This window comes from Salvia hispanica, chromosome 2, assembly GCF_029641045.1.
Source record: "Salvia hispanica isolate PSC_SH4W2 chromosome 2, Shi_PSC_v1, whole genome shotgun sequence".
In the NCBI taxonomy this organism is placed as follows: Eukaryota; Viridiplantae; Streptophyta; class Magnoliopsida; order Lamiales; family Lamiaceae; genus Salvia; species Salvia hispanica.
In genome coordinates, this window is record NC_142693.1 from 44,636,386 (window position 1) to 44,651,783 (window position 15,398).

At 37.6% G+C, this 15,398-nt stretch overlaps 1 protein-coding gene across 1 annotated transcript; it reads left to right on the forward strand.

The window, feature by feature from the left end:
- The first annotated feature begins 596 nt into the window (after window positions 1-596).
- On the forward strand, window positions 597-15,264 carry LOC148932494 (uncharacterized). Its single transcript, XM_089065127.1, has 2 exons — window positions 597-1,493; window positions 15,235-15,264. Exons 1-2 carry the CDS (start codon window positions 597-599, stop codon window positions 15,262-15,264), a joined length of 927 nt encoding a protein of 308 aa, XP_088921253.1.
- The last annotated feature ends 134 nt before the right edge of the window (window positions 15,265-15,398 follow it).

The following is a 15,398-nucleotide window of genomic DNA, read 5'->3' on the forward strand; positions in this document are numbered from 1 at the left end:
ATGCAGTGGAGGTTTCGAGTGATGACGAGAAGACTACTCCTACAAAACCTGGGGAGGAGCCCTCGAATGCTAGCCAGGAGGACACCCAATTGGCAACAGGGACAGTATCAGCAACGCCGACTGACCAGGAGGAGAATACTGACAAGGTGGCTGAGGGTCTGGACCTCGCATCAGAGTCAGTAGGTCGGGAGGAGGCAGCAAGGAGTGATACTAGTACCCGCATGGTGGCCGAGCCTACCGCCCAGGAGGACACTTCAACACAAGCCGACGAGGAGGCAGAGGCAATGGATGTCGAAGAGACTAAGTACATTCAAGAAAGGAAGAGGAAGGGGAAGGCCCCTGTCAAGAAAAAACAAGTAAAGAAGAAGCAGCGCACTGCCAATGCAAGCATTGTGATCAGAGAGCCAGAAGAGAAAGAGAGATCGAGTGACACAGACTACACTTCCAGCGAGGATTCTGACTCAGAGAGTGATATCTCTCTGGAAGGAGAAGACTATCACGAGCAACAGCTCCCAGGCAACCACTTTGAACTAGTCCACCCTCCGGTAGAAAGGATCGTGTACCGGCGGTGGAGGGTAACGCTCACTGATGAGCTTATGGAGGACATAAAGCACTTCGACACCCAAAAGCTTCAGGACGCATTTGACGACAAGGATGACAGTAGCAAACAAGTCAAATGCGGAAAGGTACTCCATATACCCTCTTTGGATGAGTTGTCTGTTCGTGATTCTTTCCTGGCCAGTATAGAGGCATTGGGCTTTGAGTGGCTGTTAGATAATAGGGACCCGGAGATATCTGTAAGATTAGCGAAGGAGTTTTTCACCACGTTTAGGTTCCAAGTAACCACAGACCTAGACGAGGTGTCAATCTCCTTTAGGATATTCGGTGGTGAACTGTCGATGAGTTTGATAGAGTGGACTGTCAGATTGGGAATGTGTAGCCTGGAGGAGGCTATAGGTCCAGACTGGAGAAGCCGTGAGAGGGGGGTACCGAGGCGACATGTAGAATTTGAGCCCCAGGAAGCCTGGGAGGAGCTAACCCACCCCAACGCTGGCCAGTTCGCCTCCACAAAATCCAGATCCACCCACTTCAACAATTCCATGCTAAGATTGGTGCAGCTTTACTTAGGCTACAACCTGCTGGGGCAGAGTAACTCAGCCGCCAGAACGTCCATGACAGAATTGTACCTAGTGTGGTGTGCTAAGCGTGGAAGAAAATTACACTCGGGATTTTGGACAGCCTACCAATGCCATCTAATAGCCACCTACCCAGCCAGAAACTTGTCCCTCTGCAACATCTTAGGAGCTTTCGTGCGCAACAACATAATCATAACAGAGGCAGAGGACCTGTCTCCAATGTACATGGTCGACGCTCCTGGCCTATTTGATGTACCCTTCTTTGTCCGCACCAACTTGGTATACTACAGAGAAGGAGTACCCCAGTTCTACCCAATGGGAGAAGCCCCTGGGGGAAGGGAACAACAAGGCCAGGAGGTGCAAGCTGCCCTGATCGACCAAGCGCAGAGGCTGAGGCAAGAGAATCTGGAGCGGGCAGTGACTGAGCTGGCTGAGGAGAATAGACAATCGCGGGCAGAGATGGCGAAATTGACAGCCCTAATGGAGAGCGTACTAAAGGAGTTGGCAAGAGGAAAAGCAAGCAATGAAGCTGGACCAAGCGGACATGGAGGACAAGAAGCTGGAATCACCGGACCTGAGGAAGAAGAAGGTGATGAGCAAGAGGAGGACGATGACAACCAACCCGGACCTGCGGAGGAAGAACCAACGGACCCACCTGCACAGACCCCTACACCACGAAGGAGCAGGAGGAACATCTGATCGAACCACCCCAACTGACCAGTTAGTTTTTCTTTTTAATTTTTTTTTTTAGTGTTTCTTTTATTATGTTATTATGTTTTTCTTTGTGTTTAGTCGTGAGCATGTTACCTCACACTTAGCCTACTGCGTAGTCTAAGTGTGAGGAGTTTATATGTTTATATATCATGTTTGTAAATATATTGTTCTGTTTTGTACATCTATGTTTATATCTGAAACTCTCCCACTTATCCTATTGCATAGTCTAAGTGTGAGAAGTTTTTAGATATAATATGTGTTTGTTATAAGTGTGTGTCTGTCATACTAGCCATTCCCACTTTCCACTTCACAGCCCGTATCTGGGGCAGACACTTGTGAAGTGAGAGGGGGGAGCAAATGGCCAGTATGACATGTATATATGTGTTATTTGAGTCAATACATGTTAGTTTTTTTTTAAGGGTTTGTTAGGTCTAGGAATTATGTGCTATGTTTTATGTTATTTGAGTCAGTACATGTATATATGTGTTATGTGTTATGTTTTATGAATGGGCTTAAAACTCAACTGCCTCGAACTGACGGTGAGGGGAATTGAGGGAGATAAGGCATGCCGGAAAACAGAAACCACCCCCTCCAGTAACCCCTAGGCAGTATAGATGATGCGAGTATGAAGGAAAAACCCAACCCTTAGGTCAGACACGAAAGCCCTCTTAAAAGGTGAGTTAAAGGCCTAAGGTGGAACCACTTTCCACTAAATACTGAAAAAAAGAAGAGAGGCTACCACATGATGTCTAGGGCAAGGTGACCGCGTGTAGCAAACCCTGAAGGCAGTAGGAAACCCCCCTCACATTAAAAAAAAAAAAAAAAAACTACACTTAGAACCCCATTTTCTAGCTTGACTTATACCCTGAAATAACCCATCAGCCACTGGAACTATGTGCGTGCAAGGCATAAGACAAGGAGGCAACTGCCCAGGAGGACATACAAAAGGAACCAGCTGAAGGAAAGAAAAGCAAAGAAAGAAGGAGAAAATCGATCTGGAATTTCCAGGTCCAAAAAAAAAACAATAAAGAAGGAATAAGGGTGGCAAAGCCACAAAGAACAAAATTGAAGAAAATGGTCGCAGATACTTGACCACAAAAAGACGAAGGAGGAAGAAGGAATAAGGGTGGCGAAGCCACAAGGAAGCTACTGACCAGTTGGAGGCCAATGTCAGAAATTGTCTGGCCGAAGAAGAAGCCCTAGCCAGAAGCCCGAATGCACACAGTTCTCCCTCATAGAATAAGTAGTTAGCTTTTGAACCCTAGAGCCTTAGGGACAACTACCCCAAACGCTACAAGCCACTAGCCCCATTACAAGCCTTAAAGACCTTCGGGAGCTGCATGTGAGATCTGAGTCCGAAACATCTGTGGTTTAGCATTGAGAGAAAATAGTCCTAACATCCCCTGTGAGGAATGAGTGACTGAGTGAACCCAGTTTTTGGCCTAGGATTGGGTGATCTTGACAAGCAGATATACTGACTGGAAAAGAAAAGGGGGGCGGCGGAAGTTCAAGGCTGCCTAAGGCCGGATTGCACCTGATCTCAAGGGGAAGGGTGGTTGAAAATATAGCATGTTCTATGTGTTTAAGTTAACTATATGTGTATGTGTTTGTGTCGTTAGTGTTTTCTTTTCTTTTGCGTCAGAGTCTTGAGTCTAGCTAGGTAGAGTCGGTCAGGGGGAGTAACCAGGCTCGAATTCGACTTATTTCTTTTTGTTTGTCTTCACGCTTGAGGACAAGCATGTGGTAAGTGTGAGCAGTTTGATAAGTCGTATTCTAAGCCTTGGTTACTGGTCAGTATGTCGTGAAATACATGTATTATCTGCAAAACAGTTGCTTAAGTGTGCAGGATTGAAGGATCCAAGTCAGTAGGTGACGATTCGTGTGACGCAACTGAAAAGGGCACTAGAAGGGTGCGATACTGACCAGAATGCATGCCAGAGAAAAGGCTCGAGATGGAGAAGGAGGATAGCTGGGATGATTATTTTACAAGGGCAAAAAGGTCAAAATGCGGGAGAAGTCTACCCTAAAAGCAAGGGCAAGCCTCCCTATAAAAGAAGCCATTTGGAGAGAGAAGCGTACACGCGGGGGAAGCGAAGCTCGACAGTCATACTTAGTAGAATTCTCTCTAGAAAATCCATCCTTCAGCATTATCTTACCTCTCGTTCCTCGCCACAGCTATGGTCACTTGACGTTCAAGAGTCTGCCGGAGAAGTCATCAGTTCGCCTTTCCAGCCAGTTATCGCAGTAGTATAGTAGTATCATCGCCCGGAGTGGCAAAAACAATCTTAATCGCTTTCTTAGTTAAAGTTTACTTGTTTTCATCGTTAGTTATTTTTCAAACACTCATCGTTGTTGCTCTTTTGAAGTACCTTGTTAATTTCCAGCTTTTACATTATGAAGTTTCTATTTCGCATGTCACTCTGGTTTGAGTTTGCTTCATTCTGCCTAGGGAAGTTAGATTTAGTTATTGCTTTCAATTTCTAAGTATTTCTTGTCGAGAGCTGTTGATTTGAAGTTGTAGCTAAGTTAGTCAAGTTTTCGTGCATGAGTTTCTTTTCTGAGCCGTGATTACCACCTTGCATGTCAGTCAGTAGAAGTAAAACTTGCAGTTTACCGTTTAATTTAAGTGTAAGCATTTTAATCAATGGATCTTGAGTTTGAATTCATGAATCTGAAGTTTAGTTATGGTGTCTGTGTTCATATGATTTTTTTCAATACTTGGTGAAGAAGAAAACGTCGAAATCAACTTTATTTGGTCCACTTTTACTTTTAAGTTACTTTTTACTTTTGTTCCCTACTTTTCAGAGGTACTATCCAGACTTGTCAGAAAGCCCCCAGCCATCAGATACACCTTGTTGTCTAACTTTCCTCTTTTAGCAACTGTCTACTTTCCATATGTCTCTGATACACCTTGTCCCCTATTTTCACGAACACTCCCACGTGTCTGTTATTTTCCCGCCTACTAGTCAGTAGAGTACCACCATTATTTCCCGTCTAGGTAAAATCTCAACCCAAGCGTGGTAGCTAACCAAAACACCCAGGAAAGTCACCACAGTTATCAAAACGTGTCCATCCTCGTGGGATTCGACCCTTACCTCCATTATACTAGCCAGTAGAAATGGGTTGAGGAAATTTGTTTGAAGTCAGGTCTCGGTCGTCGTATCAACGACTCAGCTGGGTTGGGAATCTCTTCCTGATCAATTGGATACACTCCAATTTCACATGCGAAACCATCGAGGACAGAGAACCGACCACTTCAACCGTTTAGTCTTCTTCAAGTACTATAGTATATTCTTTACCAATCCAATGTCCTTGGCCATGATTAATATGATATCATGCTTCTATGTCAATGGCACAGCTAATATCTAACTTAATACACATCATAGCATACATGAGACTTCCAATTACAGAAGTTGTCTCACTCTTCTTAATCTCATTCAGTGTCGAAAAACATTTGACTAGAGACAAGATAATTACATCTAGAGAAATAAAACCTTTTCTTGGAATTTTCAATGCTAAAGTGTCTAAGTATGATGTAGATATTATTTAATAAAACTTAACATTCTTTTTCTAGCAGTCTAATGACTTAGATGCTTAGAATGTAACTAGTTTATCTTAAATCCATCATCCTTAAACTGGGTAGACGACAAGTTTCCTACGCTAGATAACCCTCTGAGTTGTTTATCAACTTTTATAGATGTCATCATCGTAGAGTACCAAGAATACCATATATAGTGCACTTTTAACTTTCTTGTACTTGTAGCACATAACCATTAAGATGTTGCATGCATGTGATCTCCTCAAGACTTCTACCAAAGAGAACTGTCTTGACAATCATAATGCATACACCCTAAAAATGTAGGCGCTACAATAGACAATATGACACAAATCGACTTAGGCAGAATGGCGGGCGAGAATATGATTCTCTCTAGGTGTAACCCTTTAGCCATTATTCTAGCCTTTTAAAATCCATGTTTACACTTGCAGATCCACTAGCTCCTACTGGCTAAAATAGTCTATGGGTAGTATCGCAAGTCTTACAAACATTCTTGTCTATCTTAGATTATTATTCAGAATCTATCATCTTATCAAGAATGATTATCTGAATGAATCAATGCGTCCTTGTAGTTACAGGGATTAGATTCAAGTTGATCTAAAACTGAGTCTAAAAACTCTCTTAGACCCATGAACTTGTTATGTTCTCAAGGAACGCTCCCACTACGACATGACTCTTATAATCTTAGGTACAAATGTTGATTTTCTAAGTGCATAAGCATCTAATGGTATGACTTCTTGGTTAAGATGGAAAATAGATATTCTCATTATCTTGAGAATTATCATTCTTGTTAGGCTTGTAGTTCTTCTCATAATCTTCATCAAAGAATCTAGTATTCATGTAAACAAACACTTATCTTGCCGTGAAGATTATAGAACCCGTACCTTTTCTATCAATTGGGACAATCTTAAAACATACCTCAGTACACAACTCCAATTACTTGGATACCTTTTCCAAAACATGTGTTGGAATAACTCCACACCTTGAGATGTGCTGGAATAGACTCACCTCTAGTCCACAACTCGTGTGTTGTAAAAGGTACTGATGTTATAGTAGTTTCTTTAAGATATAACTCGTTGTTTCCAGCGTATATCCCATCAATGATAAGGTGTTATTGAGTGAAACTGTTCACATATCGAACTTGTCTTAGAGAGACTTCGATATCTTCTTATATGACTATCCCATTCTTTAGAAGAATGCTTGGAGTATTCAACTAGGATTTAACTCCCACTACTGATCTTAACTCATTGCTCGTCTCCCATGGTGTAGACCATTGAGACTTGCTAGTCTTTCTATGTTGCATCTCTATAAGTATTCTAAATCCCTTGAACCACCAAAGGATCCTTACTTATAGTGCATCAACCAGACTTACTTGACTTTCGAGCTATTTAACAAGCAAGTTGTCAAAATCTCGGTAGTCACATGAGTTAGACAAAGTCAGTTTGAACAATTACTAAGTACTTTCTTGGCCTTATGTCTAAGTGCCATAAATTCTTTATCATTCATTGTATAAGAAGTTGAACTGTTGTTCAAAACTCAATTCTTGTTGCATTTATATTGTTTAGATACTATGATGTATATTTTGTTTTTCTATGGTACAATGATAGATATTCGAATCACATTTCTTAATAATGCACGCATTATAAAATGACATCGAACATCGCTTAATCATAAACAAGTTTAGAAACTGAATATAAATTCATTCTAAACAAGACTGTACCGATAAAACAAAATCTCTAACATCAAAACAAAACAATAAATTGAGCATAAATAAATAGCTACCACTGCAACAACTGTCCAACTGGATTAAGATCTCTCCTTTAGAAGTTGCATTGTTTTCTAAGTCATTGTCCTTCTTTAGAAAAGGTCAATCCAACTTACAATGTATCTTCTCTTTGCATTTTCACCAAAACATTTTTTGTCTTTCTTGCTTTCAGCAGACATTGATGACAATTCAGCTCTTCCCTCTTTCCATTACTAGTCTTATGTTCGATTGAACTAAGACATAGGAAAGATGTAGCTTTAACGAAATTGTCATCTATCATGTTATCTTCCTCTATTAGTAATAAAGTGAATATCATGTACAAGGTTTCCAACTTTTAAGTAACAACCTTCATATAATCACTTCCTATTACATTTGGCAATGAACTGAGTGTAGAAACTATTCGAGTAACTAAATCAAAAGATTCCTCAAAACATTCTATCTCTTTTAGATGTTCCATAGAATCTGGACAACGTCCTCATTGGATATCCCTCTTTAATCAATATAAACCAAGACGTGTGTTACTACTTAAAAGAAAGTAGTTTGGCCTTCTATCTCAAAGAACTTGTCAAGTACATGCATGAAATGCATTCTTGAACTTTCTTTATAGGATTTTGTCAAGGAAATGAAGGACATGAATTGGTGAATACAAACCTTATGTTTTCAGCAGTGAGAATGTTATCCACTTACATTTCCAGTCTACATAATTTTGGCCTCGAGTTTGATTTCTTTAAGGTTCGCAGACATTATTAAGAATTTTGGCTAAGAAGAAATAAAACTATTTATCACATACTATGCTTGATACATAATCGCAAACAACCACAAAACAATTTATGTATCTCGCAACAGCCAAAATCAAAATAATTACGCCTCTAGGGAGGTCATACAAATTCGGATTCCAACAATCCTGGTCACAATATCGACGAATAGTCCAGAGACCACTAAGGTGGCATGGCCGCCAAATATTGCCTAAGCTTTTACCATAAATATTAGCATCTAGAAATTTCATTTTTGTTTTGATACTCCTTCTAGGGAAGGTCGTACGCCACTAACAAAATTTCATAGCTATCTTATAAATATGTTTAAACATACGAACTTGCAATTTCACAGGATTATAGCTCCCACTAGGGTGGGTCGCGATAATATTAGAAACACGCTTCTAGTTTAAACAATTTACTATTAAGAAGTCTAATCTAATGAACTTGCTATTTCATAGGATTATTGCTCCCACTAAGGTGGGTCGCGATAATATTAGAAACTGCTTCATATATGGACCAATTTATGGACACCGTATACAACGCACTGTTGTAATTATCAACATGGTTTTTGCATAATTATCAATTAAGCGGATAAGGCAGATAATCCACTTAAAGCATATTAACACCAAATAAACAGATAAATCCATTTAATCCATGGTAATTAATCACACTTGATAATTATTTAAATTATTTAATAAATCTAGGCAGATTTAATTAAATAATTAATTCCTTATCTTATTCCAAAATAGAAGATTAGATAAATTTATCTTGGATAATGGTTATCCAAATTAATTTAGGTTTTACCTCGATAGAATTTAATCCATCTAAACCCAATTAGGATATTCTAGACTTTATATTAATAAAATCAAATCCTAAATTTCAAGATAATACTGACCTTGGACTATCATTATCTAAATCATACTAGGATATTTCAGGATAGATACAAATTTATCAAAATCCATAAGATGAAGATAAAGCCCAATCATTCTAAGATTAAACAAATCTTAGATTACTTAGAATAGGAAACCAGAATATATCATATCTATTAGGATTTATTCTAGATAAAATTAATTTTATCAAAATCCAATTAGATAAGGATTATCTTGTATTATCTTTATCCTAATTTATCTAGGATATTTTCTAAATAGAAGTAAATCTATTTATATCCATAAAATTAGGATAAACTAGAATTAATATTAATTAATTCAACTAGGATTTAACTAGATAGAACTAAATCTATCTTAAAATCCAAATGATAATAACATTACTGGTTTAATAATTATCTCAATCTACTAAGATATATTCTAAATAGATTTAAATCTATTAATATCTATAAGATAGAGATTAATTTACTTATCTAAATCTACTAGGATATTTTCTAAATAGAATTAATTCTATAAATATCCACAAGATAAAGATAAGCATGGATTTTAATTATCCAAATCAACTAAGATATATTCTAGATAGATACAAATCTATCAATATCTATAAGATATGGATAAACATAATTAAAATTTATCTTAGTCTATCTTGGATTTATTCACATAGAATTAAATCTATATAAATCCATAAGACAATAAAATTAATTATTATCCAAATTTATCTATGATTTATCTAGATATAATTAAATATATCTAAATCCATAAAATAAGGATAAAGTCCAAATATAATTAACTATTTATTTAGTCTACCTTGGATTTATTTACATAGAATTAAATCCTACATAAATCCATAAGACAAAATAAAATTAATTACTAGTATCTGAATTTATCTAGGATTTATCTAGATAGAATTAAATCTATCAAAATCCATAAAACAAAGATATTATTCAACTAATCCATAATTTAATTAAAATAAATAAATTTTAGATAATCCAATTAAATTGATGTATTAAAAACTTATTCTAAATCATATCTTGAAATATATCTAAAGGGTTTAGGAAAACCCTGACTAATTTTAGATTATCTCCAAAACTAATTCCTAGGGTTTAGGGAACCCTAACTAATTTTGAAATCTGCAGTCACGGGACGAAGACCCACGCGAGCGTCGACGCTTTCACAACAGCCTGCTCTTGCCTCCATCGACCGTCTTTCAAGTCCGGGAACTGCCCACAAAGGGCTCCCACTCACACAGCTGCTGTCAGCGTCAGCATCGTCTCCAGCGCTCGCTGATGTGCGTTTGTTGTCCAATCGCCGCTGCTGCATGTGGACTCACGAGGATCTCCAGTCTGCTTCAATGTCGACTGCCATCCGGTCGCCGCCGCTGCTGCGCAGCCACCTTCACGGTGATTGTAGAACTCAAGGATCCGGTGCACAATTCCAAGCTCTTATCCAATCAAATTGTCTTACCTTTTGGTGTCCCTAGAGTTATTAAGTCGACCACAATTATAGATTAAACCCCCTCCCGAGGTGAGAAACCTGTAGATTAGGTGCTAGGATGGAAGTCCCCTTCTAATCCTAAAACCCCTAACTCCCAAAAGCTCGATTAGGTCAAAGACCTCACTCAAAACCTCAACTCTCCTGAGTTTTATTGCATTAAGGTGTGAATTATTCCTATTTCCAGATTAATTATTTCATCTCCCGATTAATCTAATTAATCCTACACAATCAAGTGGTGATCAAGCAATTGAAAGGAATAAACCCAAGAATAATCAAATAACTACAAGAGCAAGGTAAGGACAAAATTAATTGGATAAAAACTATGAAATTAGTGCATCATCACCAAGAATTCTACAAGAAGGGTATTTAGCTACTCATTCATGGAGAAAACTAAGGTTAACACAAAGAATCCGAACAAAAACATGAAAGATAGATACTAAGAACTCCTGTGGAACGAATCTATGGAATGAAGTCTTCAATCTTCCGATCCGGAGTCTTCAATCTTCAATTCTCTCTCTCAAAGTGTTCTTGGAGGTGTGTGTGAGTGTTGGAGGCGGTAAGGTAGAATGAATCTCGTCAAAAACCAACCCTAGCCATTTCTTCTCATTTTTCCACTTCAAAATTCGCGTTTTCAGCTTTCAGACGCGTCAGACTGCAGTACCCGGCCGGGTGGAATATTTGTGCTGGAAATTCACCCGGCCGGGTGTCATTTTCCGGCCCCTTTCTGGTCATAAAGTCCTACCCGGCCGGGTAGAATTTATAAAAGTGAAATTCACCCGGCGGGTGTAGCCTTTGAAGGCCCTGCTGCCTCCTTTGCACAATCGGCCGGATTTTTTCCTCTTTTTCATCTATTTATCCTAGAACACTCAACAAACACATGAAACTCCAAAAGATAGGATAATTGGCTGGAAATCGACAATTCAAGCATCAAAACTCAACATTAAGAACCTCAACGGACCAATTATACCGACTAAAACATGAGTTTATCATCGACCATTTTGTAGTTCAAGTATTTGGCTACTAAAATTCTTTTGCATTATCAGTACGATACTTCTTCTCTAGGTTTTCCCGCATTTGTTTAGATATGGTTACAACGGAGTATATATTGTACAAACTATCATCTAAAGCACTTATAATGAAATTTTTACAAAGATAATCTCCTTTTCGTCAAGCTTCATAATCGGTCATGTTCTCGATCCTTGTCTCTCGATCACTTGGCGCAGGCAGATCGTTTTTTGTGAGAAAATTCACGACGCCTAATGTTGTTAAATAAAACAACATCTTTTGGTGCAACCTCTTGAAGTCTTATCCTCCAAACTCTGGTGGCTTCTCGGCGGGTGGCATCATTCGTGGTGCTATAGATCCCGAGCTTGGTCCATGAAATGAATCCATCCTGTTGCTCTTGACGGAGCAAAACTTTGGTTGGGCATAGAGCCCGCAATGGTCGTCCTATTCCCGAAGTGTTAGGATCGTCGACTGCAACATTAGTTTGATATTGTCCGCTTTGGATCAACCCCGCACGGATTTGTTTTTGGGTGACTCCCAAAAGGCCTCAAACTAATTGGGGTTGGATAGGAATTATATAAACCTTCCAACTTCCCTTACTCATCCGATGTGAGATGGGTTTGTATCCAACAAACCTCCCCTCAAACAGAGGTCACATCTGGAACGCAGTCGACACGAACATGAGTCATTCCAGCCCTGGCCCCTGGGTCATCCAGGGCCCGACTCTAACCCAAGTCTTTCTGGGCCCGACCCTAACCGGGGCTCATCCAAGCACGACCTAAAGCCACACGTGCTCTGATACCACTTGTTAGGACCGTCGACTGCAACATTAGTTTGATATTGTCCGCTTTGGATCAAGCCCGCACGGATTTGTTTTGGGTGACTCCCAAAAGGCCTCAAACTAATTCGGATTGGATACGAATTATATACACCTTCCAACTTTCCTTACTCATCCGACGTGAGATGGGTTTGTATCCAACAAACCTCCCCTCAAACCGAGACCACATCGAGAACGCAGTCGACGCGAACATGGGTCATTCCAGTCCTGGTCCCTGGGTCATCCAGGGCCCGACTCTAACTCAAGTCTTTCTGGGCCCGACCCTAACCGGGGCTCATCCAAGCAAGACCCAAAGCCACCTGGTCTCTGACACCACTTGTTAGTATCGTCGACTGCAACATTAGTTTGATATTGTCCGCTTTGAGTCAAGCCCGCACGGATTTGTTTTTGGGTCACTCCCAAAAGGCCTCAAACTAATTGGGGTTGGACAGGAATTATATACACCTTCCAAGCAAAGGACATGGTGGAAGGAGTTACTGCAGCGATGGTGCCAGCATCGGTCTTGAATTCAGTCGACATCTCCAAGCAAAGGTTTTAGGTGATGAAAGTAATTCTCAAGGAAGGGGAAAGTAATTCTCAAGGAAGGGATTCTCCGTGAACAAACTGAAGTCGAAATAAGGAATTCAAATTCAGAAAATTAAACGAACGAGGTGAGCTTTTCGAACTAAAGTACTTTTTAGAGCTTTCGATTTATCGGTTTGAGCATCATTTTAAGTCACGAAATTCCTTCTAAGTGTGTTTGAAAGTATTATTTTATTCCATGAGTATGTGATATACTATGTGTTTTACAGTGAAAGAGATTGCCATGTGTTGCAATGTATAGCTTTTTAAGTGGTTGTGAATTGCTCGACTTTGTTGATATGATGTGTTATGATGCTCGACCTTGACCGAAAAATGATTTATGTTTCTAATGCGTTTGCTGGAACTTTGTTCATTGCATTTTATAAAGATTCTAACGAGATATCAATTGCATATGTTCCGACGACATTCGGATAATGAAATTTGATCATTTTTATTTTAGCTTTTGTATCTGTTGATAAACATATTTTAAACAAATGCATCAAAAATTTCAATATAATGCATGTAAAATATCAATAAAACTGTCTTGATATTTTCGTGCCCTTGTGTTGAAATACGCATGTTATTGTGTTGATATTTGTAATACACTATGTTGATATCAAAAAACCATGAAAATTATGATATGATAAAAGAATGATGATTTTTACCTTTTTATTGTTATTTTATCTATTATTTATTGAAATTCGTGAAGTTTAATCCTATCTACTCATCTCAAAATCTAAGAAAATCTAAAGGCGTAATTTAGTCTTAGTTTTGAAATATGATGCTATAAGCTAATGACCTGATATTTATAATACAAAATATATTTCCGATCCAAACAACTAAATTTTTAAAAAATTTAGATCTAGTCCGTTTCAAAAATCTGAAAATTCTAGATAGAATTTAAAATTTAATCATATTTCCAAATTACGATTATTTTACTCGCCCCTAATTTAGTAATTTACTTATATTACTATCTACTATTATTTCATCAAATAATTCGAGGTCGAAAATGTGAAATACTACCAGTAATGTGTGGCGTAGTTTTATTCATGACGTACTTTATGCCAAAAGTGAAATACCATTATAAATTACTTCGAGCATTTTCTTTTAGTGCAGCAAATTTGCACTTGCTACTTTCGATATGTAATTAATAAAGCTTATGGCAGAAAATACATTAAACAAAATAAAATATTCCACCAATATTTTAAATTGGTATAAAAAAATTAAGTTTACATAAATTATAAAAATGTTTCATTTGTGCTTTAAGTTAATACATTCTGTTTAAATATTTTTAATGTACTAGTTAAGTTTGTTAAATATCCAACTTTTCAGAAAAATCATAAAAGAATTAGAGAATTAATGCAATTTATCACCTTGAAGAAGAAGATGAACACTGAAACAATTCTTTTCAGCCATTGATCCACTCGAATATAATCTTGCGCTCACTGTTTAGACAAATATGTTCATCTTAATTTGTAACTTGGCCGCTTTTGTGTAGGAAGCCAAGTATTAAATACTCCCTCCGTCCCATTAAAGATTACCCACTTTCCTTTTTGGTTTGTCCCAATCAAGATGACTCATTACTTAAAATGAAAACCACTTTATTTCTACTTTATCCCCTCTCTCTTACTTTACTCTCTCCATTTAACACACAAAATAAAGTTGCATAAAATCCTGTGCCGCCCAAGAAAGGGGTCATCTTCCTTGGGACGGAGGGTGTACATTGCATTTGCTAAAATTTTGTTCATTGCTTTTCTTTTCAAGGAATATATACTTTAGGTTGCATTCTTAAGCCTCTGTCTAAAAAGTAAATAATATGAGTTTTAATACACAATTGGTAAAGTAAATATGATGAAAATAGTATTAGTAGACTGTGGGGTTTACATTTGTGTTGGATTAGTATTGGTTTAAAACATTCTATTTTTAAAATTAATCTAATTTTGGTGGACGGTCCAAAATGGTAAAACTTATTTATTTTTTTGGACGTAGGTAGTATATGGAATAAGTTATGAGCTTAGTATTACTATTTTCTACAGTGGGATTTTAATGTGGAAGAAGTTGATATGATTATTTTCAAAATTTTAATAAACACACTCATCATTTCTCCTTTGTAAGATCATAGCGTTGAACAGTTTAATATTTGCTAATTTAATGGTAAACAGTGATATTCTTTTTTCATATATATATCTCATCTATTAGGTTACTAAAATTAACGGTGTTAAAATGAAATGTTTTGACTTAAAATACTAATGAAATTTTTTATATGATTTATGTAAATTAAAATATTTTGGATTAGTTTGAAATAATGGTAAAACATTTTGTATGAATGATATAATTACCAGTTACCACACACTATACAAATTAATTGCCTGTGAAACACCACTATAAAATGTAGTTATAAGGGTTATTGTTGTGAAATATCAAAGAACAAATATATATGTGAAAAGAGGGTGAAAAAATACATTTTGAATAATAAAGTATAGTAACAAACTCATATGCCCTCTAATGACAAATATGTGAAAATAGGGTGAAAACAGGGTGAAAACATGGTACTAATGTAGTGCACTTGAAATAGGATTACTCCTATATCCAAGTGCTACCCACAATATTAAAAATTCATTGGGAACTAAAGTCTCAAAAACACAACCTACCTAAGTCTAATGAACTGTTAGAAATTCTTAAAATTAATT